General features: G+C 56.5%; 1 protein-coding gene across 1 annotated transcript in view; it reads right to left on the bottom strand.

Annotated features, from left to right (window-relative positions):
* The window catches only part of MUC4 (mucin 4, cell surface associated), a 59,103-nt gene that overhangs the window by 10,033 nt on the left and 28,725 nt on the right, over positions 1-20,345 (bottom strand). The window contains exons 2-18 of the mRNA XM_078354845.1: positions 19,871-20,023; positions 18,736-18,869; positions 16,308-16,472; positions 14,028-14,183; positions 12,851-12,981; positions 11,164-11,252; positions 9,687-9,866; positions 9,410-9,538; positions 8,582-8,701; positions 8,028-8,236; positions 7,488-7,578; positions 6,672-6,839; positions 6,093-6,194; positions 5,495-5,728; positions 4,310-4,447; positions 2,058-2,239; positions 519-678 (exon numbers count right to left, since the gene is read on the bottom strand). Of these exons, the coding sequence (XP_078210971.1) occupies positions 519-678; positions 2,058-2,239; positions 4,310-4,447; positions 5,495-5,728; positions 6,093-6,194; positions 6,672-6,839; positions 7,488-7,578; positions 8,028-8,236; positions 8,582-8,701; positions 9,410-9,538; positions 9,687-9,866; positions 11,164-11,252; positions 12,851-12,981; positions 14,028-14,183; positions 16,308-16,472; positions 18,736-18,869; positions 19,871-20,023 (2,541 nt within the window). The remainder of the gene's footprint in view (positions 1-518; positions 679-2,057; positions 2,240-4,309; positions 4,448-5,494; positions 5,729-6,092; positions 6,195-6,671; positions 6,840-7,487; positions 7,579-8,027; positions 8,237-8,581; positions 8,702-9,409; positions 9,539-9,686; positions 9,867-11,163; positions 11,253-12,850; positions 12,982-14,027; positions 14,184-16,307; positions 16,473-18,735; positions 18,870-19,870; positions 20,024-20,345) is intronic.

Genomic DNA, 20,345 nt, shown 5'->3' with positions numbered 1-20,345 from the left:
GCCTTAGGGGGCTTGGTAAAGGCCTCCCTGTGACCTCCCTCATCAGCGGGAGGGACAGATGGCTGGGAGGACTCAAAGGGAAAATGAGGCACCTTTACTGCTGGATCCCTGTGCCAGCACCCACAAATGTCCTGATTTGTGAGATGCAGAGACCTGGGCCCCGTGTCTCTGAAGACGCCTAGAGAGCCCGAGGACCCAGCTTTCCCGGTTCGCGGGCCACTGAAGTCTCCTCTTTTCACCAGATCATCTTCGGTCTTTTGCCTGGGGTTTTCCCCATTAATGTCTCAGGGATGCTGAGTGCTATCCCCTCCCCTGTGCCTGTACAACCTCTTTTCCTTCAGCCCCACACCACCTACCACCCCCTTTTCAAGCCTACCTACATTTCCCATACTGACCTAGACTGAGCATTCTAAGGCTTGCTGGAAAAGGGAGAGAAAGAGACTACCTGTGGCTGTCACCACACTTGAGCTACCACCTGTCCCCAGATGTCCCTCCTCCAGGCCCTGTTCCCAGCTCACCGGCACAGTGCCGCCCATCCCCGGTCAGGTCTGGAGGGCAGGCCTCGCAGCCCTTCCCAGGAACGCAGCTGACATTTGGAAAGCATGGCTCCTCACAGGCGTCCGCAGAGCGCTCGCAGTAGTGGCCGAAGGTGCCCCTGTCACACTTGCAGCTAGCCACCTGGAGAAGGGTTGCTGATCACAGGGTAGCCAGGAAGCCAAAGTAGTAAGGGCTTCTGGGTGTTTCTGACGGATCCCTCTGGCTTGAGAACCCGGGGACCGAGTCATGTCTTAGTTCCTCCAGCACCTACTGAGCACCGTCTTGACCGTGCCTGGGGGCTGCAAGGCCCTGTTTAAAGCCACACGGCAGTGCTGCCCATCCGGCCTCCCTGGGTCATTGTTTATGCTGACCCCCTGACTGGTCCTGCACCAGGAGCTCAGCCTCTTCCCTCTCGCATTCTAGCTCCTTGCCTAAAATCCTTTCTAGAGTAAGACAGGGGATGAATGAATGATTGACTGAATGCATGAATGAAATGAGTGTGTACGTGTATGTATGTATGCATGTTCTACTATTGCTTGAAAACTGGATTCCTAATTTATTTATTTATTTTGAGACAGGGTCTCACTCTGTCACCCAGGTTGGAGTGCAGTGTCTTGATCTCTGCTCACTGCAACCTCCGCCTCCAGGCTCAAAAGCTATCCTCCCGCCTCCCATCCTCCCACTAGGGAGGGGCCAGGACTACAGGCATGCTCTATTATGCCCACTTTTTGTATTTTTCTTTTTTTTTTTATGAGACAGAGTCGCATTCTGTTGCCCCGCTGGAGTGTAGTGTTTCAATATCGGCTCACTGCAACGTCCACCTCCCGAGTTAAAGCAATTCTTGTGCCTCAGCCTCCCGAAAAGCTGGGATTACAGGCACGTGCCACCATGCCCAGCTAATTTTTTGATTTTTAGTAGACATGGGGTCTGGTCATATTGCCCAGGCTGGTCTCGAAGTCCTGAGCTCAAGCAATCTGCCTGCCTCAGCCTCCCATGTGGCCTGCAAACTGGATTTCATATAAGCTGAAGTTTTGACCTCCTTTGCTGACTCCCGAGCCAGGAAGACAGAGCCTCCCTGCTAAGCACCGTAAGAAAATGCAGCAACCAGAACAACAGCCCAGCAAAGGCCGTGGTTCACCAAGCTCCCAGACTCCCCTTTCTAACTCCCTTACTGAAACGACTCAGGGAATCTCCCTGGTGGCGGGCCCTGTAGTCTCAGCTACTCAAGAGGGGAGACAGGAGAATCGCTTGAACCCAGGAGGCGGAGGTTGCAGTGAGCTGATTGCACCACTGCACTCCAGCCTGGGCAACCAGACCAAAACTCTGTCTCAAAAAAAAAGTTCTCTTTCTTCCCAGGTGAGTTTATGACCTAAGACTGGTATCCGCTCCACTCATCTACCATAGCTCCACCCACCTCCCAACACAGACACGCCCAGGAGAGGCAGAAACACGGCATCCCTTCAACTCCCATTTCCTCACCCCTTAGCACAGACACTAACCACCCTCCTCCCAACACTCACCTCAAGGGAGGAGCTGCCTACCCTGCTGGTCTGGTTGTACAAACACTGGCTCTTTGCACTGCAGTAGCAGACCATGGTCCTGGGCTGGAGTGCAGACGACAAGCCAGTCTTGGCACTTCTTGCTAGAATCTCCAGAGAGAATGGCTTCAGTGACTTGGGTGTCCACAGCAATGTCCCATTCTCTGCCCGGGGGAAAATGAGATCATTGAGAGCTGGGAGACTCCTCTGCTCCGTGGTCTGATGCATCCTGGCATCTAACACCCTGATTGCTGATGCGGGCTTCCCCCCCACTCTCAGACCACCCTCCCCTGCCCCAGACAGATCTCACTGGTCATTTTCTTTGAGCAAGGCTGGTATGCGGGGGTAATACTGGTCAAACTCCCAGCTGGAAGGAGGTAGCACCAGCCCAACTTACTGACTGTAGCAGGGGACTCCACAGAGGGGAAAGCAGTTTCCCCCTGAAGAAACCCCAAAGGGCAGCCCCGCCTGGGCTTGCACTAGGATGGGACCTCCTGGGGGATGCAGGATAAAGGCCAGGGTCCTCCAGACACCTCCCCAGGCTATGCTGCCAGTCAAACTGGTTTCAGTCTCATGGCAGTCCCATACTTTTCCCTGATTTCTCACCCACCCCCACTTCCTGGACCTTTGACCAGACAGCCCCTCCAGCGATATATCTTCTGATCAAATTTATATTTTTCAAGAAAATACGAAAGTCTCCTTAAAACAGCAGATTGAAAGGAAGTCACAGATGAATGTAATTTCCAGACCCTCATTCTTCAAGGGTGGACCGGTGGAGCAGAAAATCTCCCAGTGCCATTGTCTTACACCTGGGAGGACACACGGGGGGCAAAGGGGATGCAGGCAGAGCAGTCCCTTCTGACACACAGAGAGGAAGGAACTCAGGCACCCTCCTGAGGCAAAGGGAACGCAGAACACGCTCCCTGGGGGCTTTGGTTTAGCCAAGAACAGCCACCGCAGAATTAGTGCTGGCAACAGACAGAGAGCGGCATCCCCTATTCTTTGAGACCCTTTGGCCCTGATCATGGATGCAGGTCTTGGAGTCTCTAACACCTTTACAGAGAGGGACCCGTGACGCCTTACTGGGTCCTATCCAGGAAACCAGACGAGGAGAGACACAGCTAGGTTAACATGGTTACCACAGACAAAAAGAGCAAGAAAGGTAGTAAACAAAAGTATTTTTATATTTCTTTAAATTTTCCTACATTAGATCCTTCCTTTAATAGATATAAAAATGTTGTAACTGGTAATTTTAAACTGTTGCACTTGATTTTCTAATAATTTGGTGAATGCATAAGGATAATTAAAGATGACTGCATATGATCAGATTGAGATTAAATAATCTCTGAATTAGTTCCTTTTTATTGAGACAGAATCTTGCTCTGTTGCTCAGGCTGGAGTACAGTGACTCGATCTCGGCTCACGGCAACATCTGCCTCCCGGGCTCAAGTGATTCTCTTGCCTCAGCCTCCCAAGTAACTGGGATTACAGGCGCCTGCCACTACGCCTGGCTATCTTTTATATTTTTAGTACAGAAGGGCTTTCACCATGTTGGCCAGGCTGGTCTCAAACTCCTGACCTCAGGTGATCCACCCACCGTGGCCTCCCAAAGTGCTAGGTGTGAGGACAGGTGTGAGCCACTGTGCCCAGCCTTGAATCTGTCCTATGTGCCCAGAGTCACTCTACCTATCTGGCCAAATTCACCATAAGCCTGTCATTACTACTTACTGGGGGCCACCTGTTTTTTGTTTTTTTGTTTTTTTGTTTTTTTTTTTTTGAGATGGAGTTTCATTCTTGTTGCCCAGGCTGGAGTGCAATGGCGTGATCTTGGCTCACCATAACCTCAGCTTCCCAGGTTCAAGCGATTCTCCTGTCTCAGCCTCCCGGGCAGCTGAGATTACAGGCATGTACCACCATGTCTGGCTAATTTTTGTATTTTTAGTAGAGACAGGGTTTCACTATGTTGGCCAGGCTGGTCTCAAACTCCTGACCTCAGGTGATCCACCTGCCTCAGCCTCCCAAAGTGCGGGTATTGCAGGCATGAGTCACTGCACCTGGCTTGGGGGGCACCTATTTGAGTTATAGGTATCATTCCAAAGAAATGCCAGTCCTGGATATTCAAATGAGCAAGTGACAGGAAGTTTTGCTGGGTATAGCGATGCAGAAATCCCAAAGTTTGATTCCGACCTCATTCCCTACCCACCTCCCCACTTTCCCCAGTCAAACATTCTTACCGAAGAGCTTCAAGTCAGTACAATTGTCTCTGAGCATGAAGGTGACATTCTCAGCATTGCTGGTGTACTGAATCAGCACGGTCTGCCCCTTGTAGGCTTCAACCACATGGCGACCCTCGATGGAGGGTGGGTACTGATCTGAAAGACAAAGAGGGGATGGGGGTTCCGAGGTGGGACAGTCTCCTGCTTCATCAGCCTCCTCTCCTTCTCAACTACAATATACGTGAGGCATTCCCAGGACTGGGACCCACCTCTGGAAGAAGGAACTATTCTGGGTACCTGCTCTCAGACCGATGAACAGCAGGCTGGGACTGTGCTGCCCACCTATCCAAATCTTCAGCTCTCTTTCTCTCCCCCACCTCCTCAAAAAGAGTTTCCTTTCATATTCTTTCCTGAACACAGTGCTATGCCGGGTGTGGCAAAAAGTGAATTACAGAGCACGCTTGTTTAGATCATCACAGAGTTGTGCCTTTGGCAAAGGGCTGAAAACCTGGAGGGGAATGTCTAAACGGACATTGCATTTGTCCAGAAATACAGAGGGAGGGAAGCTTTTCATGGGTCTGTTTCTTGGAGCCCTGGCATTTCCATTACAGTTTGTTCACCCATCCATCCATTCGGGCATTTAACAAATATTGAGCTAAGCGGCTGGCACTGTCTGCGTAGTGAGGATACAGTCGTTAATGAATAATAAAAGAGAAACCTGTGAAAAGTATAAAATATGCTGAGTCACTATAAATGCTAAGGTGAGAAGAATGAAGTGGGGAAGGCAAACAGGAAGTGTGGGCGAATGTGACATTTTAGGGTGGCCAAGAGAGGCCTCGCTGGGAAGGGGACATTGGCATAAAGGAGGTGAGGGGGAGGGGGCAAGCATGTGACTGTCCAGGCGAGAGAACAGCATGTGTGAAGCCTGGTGTGTCTGAAGGACACAGAGGGGCCCGCGGGGCTGCAGTGGAGGGAGCAGGGAGCGGGTATAGCATGAGAAGACCTCTAAGAAGCGGCGGGACCAGACTGAACAGGCCTAAGGCCACGGTAAGGATGGAGAGAGCCGGGAAGTCAGTGGAGGATTTGAGCAGAGGAAGAATCTGCTCCGTGAATGCAGTTGCGCAGGGTCCAGCAGGGTCACGGAAGGCTGCTCCTCACAGCTCCCAGCTCTGAAAAGGCCTCCTGGGGCGTTGGGCCACTTACTGAAGGTGGCGTTCACCCGCTCGTAGGTTTTATGGAGCGCCAGCGTGTGATGTCCAATGCTTGTGTTGCGCGTGGCCAGGGCGTCATAGATGCAGGATCTATCTCCGTTGCAGCTGGAGATCAAATCTTGATCCGAGGAGCTGTTTGTTCGCAGTTGGTCATAGAAAACAGGGGTGAAGTTGGAGGGCAGCTGGTCATTCCTCTTGCCAAGGAGGCCTGTCCCGTTGATCTCCCCTGTAACACACAGGGCTCTATGGTCGTGTATCAGGTGTGCACTCAGCCTCATGTTGTCTGTGTCCACCCCTACCCCTCACTTTGGGGGGCTGTGGGAGTGCAGAGCCAGAGCAGTTTCCAGCTTGAGTCTGGAAACGCATGCTGCAATGAGAGGACCCTCCACCCCGCCCTTCTCTCCTCCAGGTAGAGATACAGGTGGGATGGCAGTGGAGGGGACAGACCTAGGATAGCATAGATTCCTCAGACCTTACGAAGGATGGTCTGCTTCCTACAGGCCCGAGGGAGACGACATAAACATACCAGCTCCCCTCTACCTGGCCTGCCCCATCTGCCCTATCTGCCCCAGGACTCTGCCCAGACTCACAGGTCATTCCATAGTGGAAAAGCGTGGCCTCAGAGCTACTTGGGGGAATGGTGGAGCCATTGGGCATCCTGAAGTCGTCCTCCGGATTGTTATTCCAGATCCCTGAGGGACAGAGTGGGAGGTTGGCCACGCTGGGCATTCGGCTGTCCCCTTCCCCTCGAGCATCGGGGGATGCAGGGAGGAGCAGCCAGGACCTGGCAGCCTCTGCCTTTGCACCTGCTGTCAGGCCTCCAGGGGAACCCGGAGGACCGGGCCTTCATGCGCTGCCCCTCTGCTTAGGGAGGGTCGGCGGGAAACACTGGCAGAGATACAGGAGGACAGGAAGGATGTGGGAGGCAAGAAGAAAGGAGGAAGGACGGCAGCGGCCGCCACCCCCGCCTCCCTGGAGCACACCCCTGATGCTCCCTTAGAGCGGGAGGAGGGCAGGAAGGGAGACTTATCGGAGGCTGGAGAAGTCCCTCCCCTAGGCCCGCTCCGTGCCCCGAGGGTTCTGCTCCGAGGAGGCCGGGAAAGGGAAGCCTTCGGGAATCGACCTCCTGCTGCCGCAGAGCCACAGAGGCAGGTCTGAGCCGCCCTCACCCAGGAGGCCCTCGGTGAGGTTCCAATACTCCTGCGGGAGGCTGGCGGAGGCGTGGAGGATGCTGGAGAGCGCCGTCACCGAGACCGTGGCAGAGCCGTCGAAGCTGGCCGAGACCTCGTGGCCGCTGTGGCTCAGGAGGACTCCGGGGGCGCTGACCGTCTCTGGGCCTGGAACACAGGGAGGCAGCTGAAAGGACACCAGATCCGACACGCAGACCTGCCAGACACCTTCCAGCCGGGCCACACCACCTCCCTCCCCCGAGGCTGACACCCGGAGGGCTCCGCACTGGAGGCGGGAGAAGGGAGGCCGCGGAGCTCAGGCCCGACTCCCAGGAAAGGCTGTCCGCACTCGGCTCCCCGCGCAGCTCGCTGCTTCTGGGGGGCTCGGGAGAGGACAGCCACCACGCCGGAGTCGCCCTCCCATCCCCCTTCCCACCCTACCTCCCAGCCCCCCTCTCAACCCCGCTTCCACCCTACCTCCCAGCTCTCCCTCCCATCTCCCCTCCCACCCTACCTCCCAGCTCTCCCTCCCAGCCCCCCTCCCACCCTACCTCCCAGCTCTCCCTCCCAGCCCCCCTCCCACCCTACCTCCCATCCCCCCTCCCACCCTACATCCCAGCCTCCCTCTCAACCCCGCTCCCACCCTACCTCCCAGCTCCCCTCCCACCCTACATCCCAGCCTCCCTCCCACCCTACCTCCCAGCTCCCCTCCCACCCTACATCCCAGCCTCCCTCCCAGCTCCCCTCCCACCCTACCTCCCATCCCCCCTCCCACCCTACATCCCAGCCTCCCTCTCAACCCTGCTCCCACCCTACCTCCATCGTCTTCGTGGTCAGGCTCAAACGTCACATTCTGGTTGTCAAGCAGAACACGGATTCTGTCGTGAGGCTCAAGGAGCCACTGAACCTGCAAGGAGATGGGAGGGGAGCTGAGGCCGACCCGCAGGTGCAGCAGATGCCCAGGAAAGCATAGGGGAGAGTGCCTGGGGCTGGGAGGAAGGGGCTGGAGGCTGCAGCCACTGTGTGCTCTGCACCAGGCCTGGTTTTCAGATGATCCCCTTCAACTCCCACAGCAGCCTGTGAGGCAGGTAACGTTATTATCCCCATTCCGACTAGAAGAAACCAAGTTAAGTAGTTTCTTTGAAACCAAACAGCTGGGAAACCGTGGTGCCAGAAACCTCATCCTGCCACCCCCAGGATTTACTCGGGGACAGCTGTGAGGGTGGAATGTGACCTCCCTCCCTCCTGCCCGGCTTCCCCTTCTTTCTCCTCTTCCTTCTCCTGGGCCTCAATATCCGGCTGAAGGTGAAATGCCTGTGGGTGAAATGCAGGAGGTCCCAGGTGCCCCTCACGAACCGTGACGGGGCCCAGGCTGCTGGAGCGGTACTGAGCAGCAAAGGCAACGAAGTTGGTGGCCTGGGCTGAGGCGGTCTGGGCGGTGCGGCCCTGCAGCTGGAAGGAGGAGTTCCCGTCCTGGGCCTGGACCAGCAGGAAGTCCCCCAGCCCATTGAAGGTGTAATTCACACCGTCTAAGGTGGTGATGTGGGGGTCCCCGATCATCCAGGCTGGAAGGAAAAAAGAGATACCACATCAGCATGACACACCATGGGTTGGGCTGAGATTCCTCACTGCAGTCAGATAGGGCACTTGTCCAGGTGGACTCCAGCTGGGGAGATGTTCTCATCGAATCCTCCCCTCAAGGCCCCTGCACTTTCGTGCCCCCCATTCTCACTCCTTCTCCAGCACCAGGTACAAAGGGCCTCCATTTGCCATCAGCCCCATCACTGGCACCCTCTCCATCTTTCCCTTGTGGCCACAGCTCTGCCCCTACTCCTCATTCAGACGTCATCCCGGAGGCCCAGAAGCTCCCCTCCCCAGATGCTCTGCCTGAGCCTGGCCCTGACCCTCACCGGGCCGTGGTGGCCTGTATGCAGCGCAGCCTACTCGGGGCCGCCTCTGCTGGTACAGGGCACAGAGGTAGGGCTTGTCATTCCAGCGGCAGCACCAGCTCTGCGGCTCCAGTTCCTGGGCTGTGGAGAAGAGCAGTGAGTCGGGGAGGCCGAGGACCTGGAGATCCCAGCTGGAGAGCGTGGCAGGGCAGGACGGTGTTGCTGAAGAGCATGGCTTTGGAATGCAGCATGGCCCTTCTCATTGACCTTGTGCGGTGGACAGGGCGCTGTCTCTTTTGCAGGCATTGGGGGACTGTGCAGCAGAGCACATGGTAGGAGCTAAGCACATTTCCTTTCTTGAGGGTGGAGAGCCAAGAACCACCGCCCTCAACATGCTGGGAGTGGGGAGGGTGCGGCTGACAGTCCAGGAACTGTGGAAACTGCCATGGGACGGGTGAGAGAACGAGAGGACACAGACCACCGTGACCCCTCGTCCCTGTGTTCTCCAGCTCTGTTGGAGGGTCTCTATGGGAGCTGACTCTCAGTCTTCCCCCAAACAGCCTGCTCATCTGGGTCTACAGGGACAGGGTCAGACTATGTGCTCTCTTCTTGCCTGGAAAGATGACTCCACTCTGGCCTGGGGCTACGGGGCCAGGTGGAGATGGGGAAAGAGGCACTCAGCTCATTCATCCCCGAATGTCAGCTGGTGAGGATGTTGGAAGCTTCCTAACTTTACAAGATCAGGAAATGGAGGCCCAGATGGGGAAGGGTCTGGGAAGGGAATGAGGACAGAGGCTTCATCCTGAGGATCCCCTGCTTGGCTGGGAAGGTGGGGCTGAGAGGACTCACCACCAAACTGCCGAGGACTCTGCACGTGCCAGCCTTCACGAAGCTCTCCCCAGGGCCCGTAGCTGCAGCACACGCCTCCTCGCCAGGAGGTGAAGCTGCAGAGCTGCCTGCTGCCGGGGGCCCACCGACCTGAAACAAGTCCAGTCGTGCTCAGGCCCAGGCTGGGGCTGCCAGGGGTGGGCCGGGAACAAGCAGGGGGTTGTTTCTGGGAAGAGGCTGAGGGCATGAGCAGAGAGGATGGTGGGTGGGCTTGTGGGGGACAGGAAGGAAGTGTCACCTATGCTGACGGGTCGGAATCGTAAGTCCCATCGTCCCTGCTGCCAGGAACAAGGGCAGGAGACCTGGTTCCAACCCCAGCTGGGCCACTGAGGCTGGCTCCTCAGCCACTGCAGGCACATGAGACGGTAGTTGGGCCTTTCTTCCCTGTGTAGCCTGTAGAACTGCAGCCCTCGGAGGCCTGGGGTTGGGGGATGGGGAGGAAAAAAGGGCTTATCCCAGGGCTTGGGGCTGGAGGCCCTGTCTTAGCTTTAGGGTCAACGAAAACTCACAAATGCACCCCCGTGCCACTTCTCACCTCTTTGGACACCTTCAAGGGTTGGGACCCAATTCAGACGGGCAACGATTCCTCCCCCAGTGCCCATCACTGATTTAGCACCTGTTTCTGATTACCAGACGTGGTTGCCAGAGAACAAATAGAAGTGGATTTACACTTCGCAACTCACGGGGCTGCTGCCAGGGTGAAAATGTCCTTTGTCCTATCACATTTTGGAAACTGATTTCTTTCCCATTGCGGCCGCTGGACGTGACAGAGTCATGGAGCAGGTGCCATCGTTTGCCCCTTTTACCTGCATGAAAGCTCTTTGAGAGCAAACATAGTTGGTCTTTTTCCTTTTAAAAATGTTTCTGGCTGTTAGCATAGTGTCTACCACACGGCAGGTGCTCAATCAATGATGATAATGAATGTCAGACCTCTGGACTCTTGGTAGATTCTCTCTTTTTGAGATAGAGTCCTGCTCTGTCATCCAGGCTGGAGTGCAGTAATGTGATCTCGGCTCACTGCAACCTCCTCTCCCAGGTTCAAAAGATTGTCCTGCCTCAGCCTGCTGAGTAGCTGGGATTACAGGTGTGCACCACAACGCCTGGCTAATTTGTGTGTTTTTAGCAGGTTTCACCCTGTTGCCCAGGCTGGTCTCGAACTCCTGACCTCAAGTGATCTGCCACCTCGACCTCCCAAAGTGCCGGGATTACAGGCATGAACCATCTTGCCCAGCAGTAGATTTTCTTAAGGGATCTCCCCTGGGTTCTCATTCCAGCTCTGGACAGGACACTTGGGAGTACTGTCCATTCCCAGCAGTAGATTTTCTTAAGGGATCCCCCTGTGTTCTTAATCCAGCTCTGGACAGGACACTTGGGAGTACTGGCCATTCTACCCATTTACATCCCACCTCCCACAAGGCCCTGTCCTCACTTCCAGGAGCTGGGCCCCCCGAGAGCCCTCTTGGGTTGGTACATCCGAGGGAGGAGATGTAGCCCCCTCTGAGACTGTGCTGTGTCCAGGGGTGCAGAAGATGCCAGCTGCTCCCTGGGCAGTGCCATGTCCCACTTAGACCTGTAGGAGGTTGGACTGTGTGGGGGACACCCTTCAAGATGGTGGTGATGCCCGGGAGCTGCCCTCTAGGACTGTGATGGCATATGGGCTGGAGGACAAACCAGGGCTTGAGACCAGCTCAGGTGTGATAAGGTGGCACTTTTACCTAAGTTGGAATTCAGGAGCCTGTCGGGGCGATACTTCTCCCACACTGGCTGGGACATCAGTGGGCTGTTTTCAAAATAGCCATCTCCGCTGCAGGCAAAGGAAAGATGCTCAGGCCTCTGCCAGGAACAGGCCCTTGCCTCCTGGTTGCAAGGCAACCATTCACTCCGGCTAGCTGGTCAGCAGCTGGCCAACCAGCTAGGCAGTCAGTGGGTCAGCTGGTCATCCGACCCCCATTGTTGAGTCCCAGCACTGAGCAGGAGAGGGGACAAGATGGATGGGCAGAGGTGGGAGGCTCTAACCGATTCTACATCTGATCACCAGCTGCAAGGAAGTGGCAGGTCAGCTTGGTCATGAGATGGGTGTGGAAACAACAGAGTTCAGGCCTCCTTTCTGTTTGTTTCCCTTAAACAGAGGGATTGGAGAGGGACAGTCTGTAGGGACAGTGTATTGTGATGCTAAGAGCCAGTCTCTGGAGTTAGACAGGGATGGATTCAACTGCTGATCCCCACACTGACCGTCTCTGAGTCTTAGTTTTCACGTCGTGTAGAGGGATTACAGTAGCACCTACCTTGCAGTATTGTGGGGATTAAATGCAGTAACACCTGCGAATCGCTCAGAACTGAGTGGGGCCTCAATACAACAGCTGCTGCCACCACCACCAGCACCATCTCCATCACCGTCTGCAGGTGTGGGGTCTGAGCGCGGCTCGGGGAGGAGGAAAGCCCGGAACGGCTGCCTGCAGCCCCACCCTGGGTGCCTGGGCTTTTCCTCCTCCCTGACACAAGTGGGATGGTGCACCCCTGCGTGGCACCTTCCTCGGGCGTACGTGGACCATGTGACATCCCAGGTAGTTGGGCACTTCCACTCCTTACTCCTTCATAGCACACCAAAAACTAGCGACAGCAGTGTGACTAAAGGGGTGACCTGAACACACTTGTTGTAAGGGAAGAACATGCGCTGCAATGATCAAGAACAAGAGACATGTGACCTTCACACCGACTGCCACACACCAGCCTGTGGGAACAGAAGCAGGGAGCAGAAGTGGGCACCGTCACGTCGGAGAGAGCCTCCTCCACGAGACAGGGGAATCCACATTCCAACCACCCACGGCCCCCTGCTTCTTCTCTCCCCTCACCACCGGCTTCGTTTAAGCTTTCGGGTGCCCCCTGGGTGAGTGAGTAATTCTCAGGAAGTCAGGAAGGCAGATTCTAGCCTCAGACGTCTGGGTTCAAACCTCCATGTTGCCACTTCCCAGCTCTGGGACTTGAGGCAAATTGCTAGTCTATTTGTAGCTCAGTGGCCCGATCCGTAGAATGTGGATAATAAATAGTGTCTGCCTCATGGGGGGTCGTGAGAAGCAAATGCAACAATGTCCACGAAGTGTTAGTGCAATCAGCCTTGCATGTTGCTATCGTGATATCTGAGAAGTTAAGAGAGGCCAGCTGATGTCAGCGGAAATCAGGGAAGCCAGAGCTCTGGAATTATTACAATGACGGGGACTCAGATGGGAAAGGGAATGATGGACAAATGGGTGATCTTTTCATGTGAAGCAGCAGCCAGAGTGAGTCAGAAGCATCAGCCAGGTGGGTTTATGCCCGGCCCAGGATGGGCATGTGTGTGCAGTGAAACCCCGCTCTGCACCCCTCTTGCCATCTGCTCAGTGCGGACAGCCCCTCCCATCCTACCTGGAGAAGCCCATGAGCACCGGGCTGCCTGCGTGCCGGGCCGCGTCCCACTGCATCCCACCGCTCTGGTAGAGAAACAGGGCATAGGACCTGCTTCCGTCCGTGGAGAGGATGGCCTGGTAGGTGTTGGTCTGGGAGCAAACACAGGGATGCCGGTGAGTGACCGGGGTCTCCTCTCTTACGTCCTCCCACCCGTCCCACAGCGCTGCTCTGACGTGCACATCACCTGTTCCAGGTCTGCCCACAGCAAAGGCATGGGCCCCAAAAGGCGGGCAAGTTTCTGGTCAGCTAGGGCAGCATCACCCTGGGTGGGAAAGCACTTACCACGGTGTATTTGCCTTTTTGTGACTATCTTCCAGGAGGGGAGATAAAGGGTTCTGGGTTATAATTCAGTTAGATAAGTCTTTATAAGAGGAAGCTACCAGAACCTGATCGCTGAGCCAAGATACCAGAGAGCTCGAGAGGGGACTTAATTAGCTGCCTGGGGGACATTTAAGGACATTGCCCAAATTGTCCCCTCCACCTGAACAGCATGGATGACTGGCTCAGGTGACACTGGGGTTTGCTGAAGGCACACGCCTTGTCCGCCGGAGGTGACCGGTGAACTTCTGTTGAGTGAATGAAGAAATGAGTGACTTTAGGCCAGGCATGAGGAAGAACTTTGTGACTACAAGAGCGGGGTCCGCAGAGGGAGGACAGAGGGGAGGGCGCCAGGAGCCCCATGTCAAAACTGAATGGCTTTGTGCTTAAGAGCCAGAGGCTGGAGTCAGAAGAACCTCCACTGCAGGCCTGGCTCTGCCATCTGCTTCGTGACTGAGCAAGTTATTAATCTCTCTGACCACGGTCGGCCTCCACCCTATAATGTGGATAAGAATCCCAGATTGAGCCACGTGAAATTGCCAATAGCCAGACATTTTTGACTTACAGAAATGCCACCTACTGTGTTTCAACCTAATGACACCTGGTTTGCTGAGAGGTCAAATAGGCAAAGGGCCGAGGCAGGCCACGGTGAGTGCTCGGCCAACAGTGGTGGCGGTAAGCAGGGTGGGGTGGGCTTGCTGTAATTAGCAGTCTTTCCTAGAGCCAGAGAGGGCTTCGGAAGAGTAGCCTCTGCCTAGAATTTGAGGATGTCTGACTCCCAGATGGTTCCCAGGGAGCTGTCCACGGATCTACTCACCCCGAGGCTCCACTGGGCAGGATAGGCGTGGGCACTGACCCACGTGACCTTTAGGGTCCACCTGGCCTTGTAGTCCCCGTTGTTTGTAATCTTTCTAATCCAAGACTCAGCCTGCAGGACTAGTGGGTTGTGTTCACCGTAGAGCGTCTCATATTCCTAGGAAAGGAGAGCTGATGAGAACAAGCCAACGAGGGTCCCACTCCCACCCATGGACTTCCTTCTGCCTGGGGATCCTGCCCACTTTAGCCCACCCACATGGCCTACCCTCCCCTGTCCCAGGCCTGCGTTTTTACCATGAGCTCTTCTGAAGTGAAGTTCAATTCAAACCTGGGCTGCAGGAAGGCCTGCAGCATGTGGGATGCAGGGTCCTGGCCATGACATCCAAGACCTCTGGACTTGAACTCAAACTGTCCCAGAGGGCAGAGCCACTCGGGCCCTCTTTCACCTCCCATGCCTAATCTGAGCTGCTTGAGGACAGGCGCGGTTCTCTCCATCTTGGAGCCCACGGCAGGGGCACAGTCCACGCGGTTCTCTCCATCTTGGAGCCTTTACACTGCCCTGCCCATGGCAAGGGCATAGTCCACACGGTTCTCTCCATCTTGGAGCCCGTGGCAGGGGCACAGTCCACACGGTTCTCTCCATCTTGGAGCCCGTGGCAGGGGCACAGTCCACGTGGTTCTCTCCATCTTGGAGCCTTTACACTGCTCTGCCCGTGGCAGGGGCACAGTCCACACGGTTCTCTCCATCTTGGAGCCCGTGGCAGGGGCACAGTCCACACGGTTCTCTCCATCTCGGAGCCTTTACACTGCCCTGCCCATGGCAGGGGCACAGTCCACGTGGTTCTCTCCATCTTGGAGCCTTTACACTGCCCTGCCCGTGGCAGGGGCACAGTCCACGCGGTTCTCTCCATCTTGGAGCCCGTGGCAGGGGCACAGTCCACACGGTTCTCTCCATCTTGGAGCCCGTGGCAGGGGCACAGTCCACGTGGTTCTCTCCATCTTGGAGCCCGTGGCAGGGGCACAGTCCACGCGGTTCTCTCCATCTTGGAGCCCGTGGCAGGGGCACAGTCCACGCGGTTCTCTCCATCTCGGAGCCTTTACACTGCCCTGCCCATGGCAGGGGCACAGTCCACGCGGTTCTCTCCATCTTGGAGCCTTTACACTGCCCTGCCCGTGGCAGGGGCACAGTCCACGCGGTTCTCTCCATCTTGGAGCCCGTGGCAGGGGCACAGTCCACACGGTTCTCTCCATCTTGGAGCCCGTGGCAGGGGCACAGTCCACGTGGTTCTCTCCATCTTGGAGCCCGTGGCAGGGGCACAGTCCACACGGTTCTCTCCATCTCGGAGCCTTTACACTGCCCTGCCCATGGCAGGGGCACAGTCCACGCGGTTCTCTCCATCTTGGAGCCTTTACACTGCCCTGCCCGTGGCAGGGGCACAGTCCACGCGGTTCTCTCCATCTTGGAGCCCGTGGCAGGGGCACAGTCCACACGGTTCTCTCCATCTTGGAGCCCGTGGCAGGGGCACAGTCCACGCGGTTCTCTCCATCTTGGAGCCCGTGGCAGGGGCACAGTCCACGCGGTTCTCTCCATCTTGGAGCCCGTGGCAGGGGCACAGTCCACGCGGTTCTCTCCATCTTGGAGCCCGTGGCAGGGGCACAGTCCACATGGTTCTCTCCATCTTGGAGCCCGTGGCAGGGGCACAGTCCACGCGGTTCTCTCCATCTTGGAGCCCGTGGCAGGGGCACAGTCCACGTGGTTCTCTCCATCTTGGAGCCCGTGGCAGGGGCACAGTCCACGCGGTTCTCTCCATCTTGGAGCCCGTGGCAGGGGCACAGTCCACGCGGTTCTCTCCATCTTGGAGCCCGTGGCAGGGGCACAGTCCACGCGGTTCTCTCCATCTTGGAGCCCGTGGCAGGGGCACAGTCCACGCTTGCCACAGTGGCTTTCGTCACAGGCTTCCCCTGCTTGGCGTTACTAACCCAGTCCAGGAGCCCAGGACAGGCCCTACTGGACTCCCTCCTGTTAGGATCAATACCCTGCAGCCTGATTTCACAATCAAATGCTGCACTGTTAGCCCCGACCCCGACACCTGCAGGTCTTCTCATGATTGGGTTGGGGTATTCCTGAGTCAGCTTGATATCCCTTGCCTGCTTCCTTCCACAGCCATATTTAAGCCTCCTGGCTGTGGCAGCAGTAACTCTGACAAAGCCTTCCACACAGCTCTTTGCCTCCCCTGCCAGCTGCTGGGGGATCCTGACTGCCAGGCTTTGAGAGGCTCACCCGGTAAAATACGGTCCCTCGACCGTCGGAGAAATCAGCATCATCCCAGAACGGAGCCACCAGGGCCACAGTCTCCCAGCCTGTGAAGCCTGTTGGGAGCGGGTTTGGGTAGGAGAAAATCTGGTAGTCTGACTCTGGGAAGATGATCTGGCCGTTGTCTGTGAACTGAGCACAAGGGTTTTGTGTGAGCATTCAGGGAGGGAGGTGGGGAGGAAACGCCCCAGCCTTGGCCCAGCTCCTCAGAAGCCGACCCCCAGGGACCTCTCTGGGTGGAGCTTTAGAGACTAACAACCCCTGGAAGTCATCTCCTATGTCCTGATTTCAGGAGAGATCTTTCCGTATGGGCCATCCCTTGGGTCCTCAGGTGGTAGGCTTGGTCCTGCTTCAGTACAGACCCCTGGCTGTGGACCAGCCCCCTCACAGGCACACCTCTCTTGGCCAGTCCTCTGGGCCCCATCCTGAAGCTTGTGACACATCAGATGAGGCTCAGGGGGTAGAGACCCCCTCCCCATTTCTCAGGGGTAGAAACCTCTCTCCATCAGTCATGGGGTGAAGATCTCTCACCATCACTCATGGGGTGGAAATCCTTCTCTCCATCACTCAGGGGGTGGAGATCTCTGTTTCCATTGCTCAGGGGGTGGAGACCTCTCTCTCCATCACTCAGAGGGTGGAGATCTCTCTCTCCATGGCTCAGGGGGTGGAGATCTCTCTCTCCATGGCTCAGGGGGTGGAGACTTCTCTCCATTGTTCAGGGGGTGGAGATCTCTCTCCATCTCTCGGGGGGTGGAGATCTCTCTCTCTCTCTCCATCACTCAGCGGGTGGAGATGTCTCTCCATCTCTCAGGGGGTAGAGATCTCTGTCTCAATCGCTCAGGGGGTGGAGCTCTCTCTCTCCATCACTCAGTGGGTGGAGATCCCTCTCCATCACTCAGGGGGTGGACCTCTCTCTCCATCACTCAGGGGATGGAGTGTCTCTCTCCATCTCTCAGTGGGTGGAGCTCTCTCTCCATCACTCAGGGGATGGAGTGTCTCTCTCCATCACTCAGGGGGTGGAGATCTCTCTCCATTGCTCAGGGGGTGGAGCTCTCTCTCTCCATCACTCAGTGGGTGGAGATCCCTCTCCATCACTCAGGGGGTGGACCTCTCTCTCCATCACTCAGGGGATGGAGTGTCTCTCTCCATCACTCAGGGGGTGGAGATCTCTCTCCATCGCTCAGGGGGTGGAGCTCTCTCTCTCCATCACTCAGGGGGTGGAGCTCTCTTTCCATCACTCAGGGGATGGAGTGTCTCTCTCCAACACTCCGGGGATGGAGTGTCTCTCTCCATCTCTCAGTGGGTGGAGCTCTCTCTCCATCACTCAGGGGGTGGAGATCTCTCTCCATCACTCAGGGGGTGGAGTGTCTCTCTCCATCTCTCAGGGGGTGGAGTGTCTCTCTCCATCTCTCAGGGGGTGGAGTATCTCTCTCCATCACTCAAGGGGTGGAGATCTCTCTCCATCACTCAGGGGGTGGAGTGTCTCTCTCCATCACTCAGGGGGTGGAGTGTCTCTCTCCATCACTCAGGGGGTGGAGTGTCTCTCTCCATCGCTCAGTGGGTGGAGATCTCTCTCCATCACTCAGGGGGTGGAGATCTCTCTCCATCACTCAGGGGGTGGAGTGTCTCTCTCCATCACTCAGGGGGTGGAGATCTCTCTCCATCTCTCAGGGTGTGGAGCTCTCTCTCCATCACTCACGGGGTGGAGATCTCTCTCCATCTCTCAGGGGGTGGAGATCTCTCTCCATCACTCAGGGTGTGGAGCTCTCTCTCCATCACTCAGGGGGTGGAGATCTCTCTCCATCACTCAGGGGGTGGAGTGTCTCTCTCCATCACTCAGGGGGTGGAGTGTCTCTCTCCATTGCTCAGTGGGTGGAGATCTCTCTCTATCACTCAGGGGGTGGAGCTCTCTCCCCATCACTCAGGGGGTGGAGTGTCTCTCCATCGCTCATCCCTCGGGGCGTGGGGGGTGCAGCCCTCTCTCCATCATTGAGTCGCCCTCTGATGGTGTATTCCTCTCAGCCTCCTCCCTGTGGGGTGCAGGAGCCAGGACTGCCCTTCCAACTGCTCCAGGAGACAGAGACCCGGGGGCCAGAGACTAATCACAGAACATGGAAACGACAGGAACAGTCAAGTTTCCCAAGCTTAGCTTTTTACTCATAAGAAGGCCCCGCAGAAGTAGCGGTGAGCTGGGGGCCGGGCCTGCAGGTGGGCAGCCTTCGCCTGGCTCCCCGTGTTACTCGGCCAGAGGCCTGACAGTAAGAAGGCTGTGGAGGTGAACGAAACTAGAGGCCCAGCCAAGGCTGCTTCCACTCCCAGTTCCTGGGTTCCATCCTGAAGCTGGAGAGAGAAGCGGGCCCAGGGAGCTCAGGCTGTGCGGCCTCAGTGAACTCACATAGAGAGAATCCCGGAGAGAAGAGCCGAGGGGAAAGCCAGTCAGGGGCTTGAAGAGTGGGGAGGTGAAGTCCACAGTCCTCCTGACGAACTCCAGGTCCCCAGCGCCCGACCCGTAGGGGAGGAGGGAAACTCCTGGGCCAGGACAAAGAAGAGCAGGACGTCCAAGTGGGCCTGGGCTGGAAGGGATCCCAGAGACCCCCCCACGCTGCCCCGCACCTGCCCTCTCCACCCCGATGGCCCCAGAGGCCCTGCCAGCCAGCCATCCAGGGTTCTTGCTCCCTCTCCACCCGCGTTGAGCGCACGCCGTCATTTTACTCCCTACACTGTGCCTGGCATCCTTCCCCAGCTTGGAGAAAAACAGGTCCTGCTGTCAGATTCTGTCTCTTACCGTAGTCCCGAACACAGTGAAGATGAGAAACTGCAAGTCCTTTTCAGGAAACGAGACTTGTTTCCTAAGATGGCATTTCTCCAGAGAAACTTAAAGACCCTCGAATTTAGCCTAGGCCGCCCTAGAGGTCCTTAGGCTCCAGTTTGAGAAACCCTGTCCCAAACAATTCTCACAGCTGCTGACTCCTTGGCGCCCTCCCCTGGTCCTGCCTGGAATCCCGCAGGCTTTCCTGGCCTCCTCACCCTGCAAATCTGACCACTCCAGCCACAGGGTGCCATTTGTAAAATGCAGGAGTCCTCCCTGGCGCTCCTTACCTCCAGGATTCCCGCATGCCAGCCGCACTTTGCTCCTCTTCTTCTCATTTTCAGCAACCCCAAATGCTTTGGGGCTCCCCTCCCCATGCAGGACCTGCCATGCCTTCCACACCTTCCTTCCAGCTGTTCCCGCCCTCCTCCCTGCCCTGAGGCGTTTTCCATTGTGTGTGCTTATGCCCTGGGATTAATCCTCTAACTGCCTCTACCAGATAGTGATCTGCCCCTTGCTGAATGGCACTAGGGTCATTTCTCTGTCTCTAGCTCCAGGCACAAAGCCAGCCCTCAGCAGCGACTCTGATGCTGTCTCCCTGTCCTCGGTAAGGCCCTTCCCACCCAAGAGCGCAGAGACCATGGGCCAGCAGGCTGAGAAGCAACCTTTAGTTATGTCACCCCTCAAAAGGCATGGGGCACACCTCTACAGCATGACTCACCTTTCTCAGACGGGATGGGGACGGGGGCAGCTGTGGATCGGGTGTCTGTGGAAGTGTTGGGAATGGCGGAGGTGATGGTTCGGGAGGTTGTTGGGGGCAGTGATGCGGCCGTGCTTCTCCCAGTGTCGGTCTTCAGGGAGGGTGTCATCATTCCTGGACATGTGAACAGAGAAGGCAGGGGTGGCTCTTACAGTAGAACAGCAGAGTTAGAGAGATTCAGAGAAATCAGGAGCTGGAAGAGAGCTAGAAACCTCCTTGTCCATCTGTCTACTGGTCACGTCCAAGGCACTCTCCACATAAGAGGTTTTTCTCTTTGAGATGGAGTCTTGCCCTGTCACCCAGGCTGGAGTGCAATGGTGCGATCTCCGCTCACTGTACCCTCTGCCCTCCAGGTTCAAGCTTCTCCTGCCTCAGCCTCCCGAGTAGCTGGGATTACAGGCGCCCACCACCACGCCCTGCTAATGTTTATATTTTT

This window comes from Callithrix jacchus, chromosome 17 (genome assembly GCF_049354715.1).
Source record: "Callithrix jacchus isolate 240 chromosome 17, calJac240_pri, whole genome shotgun sequence".
NCBI lineage: Eukaryota > Metazoa > Chordata > Mammalia > Primates > Cebidae > Callithrix > Callithrix jacchus.
This window is presented reverse-complemented; position numbering and strand designations above follow the sequence as displayed.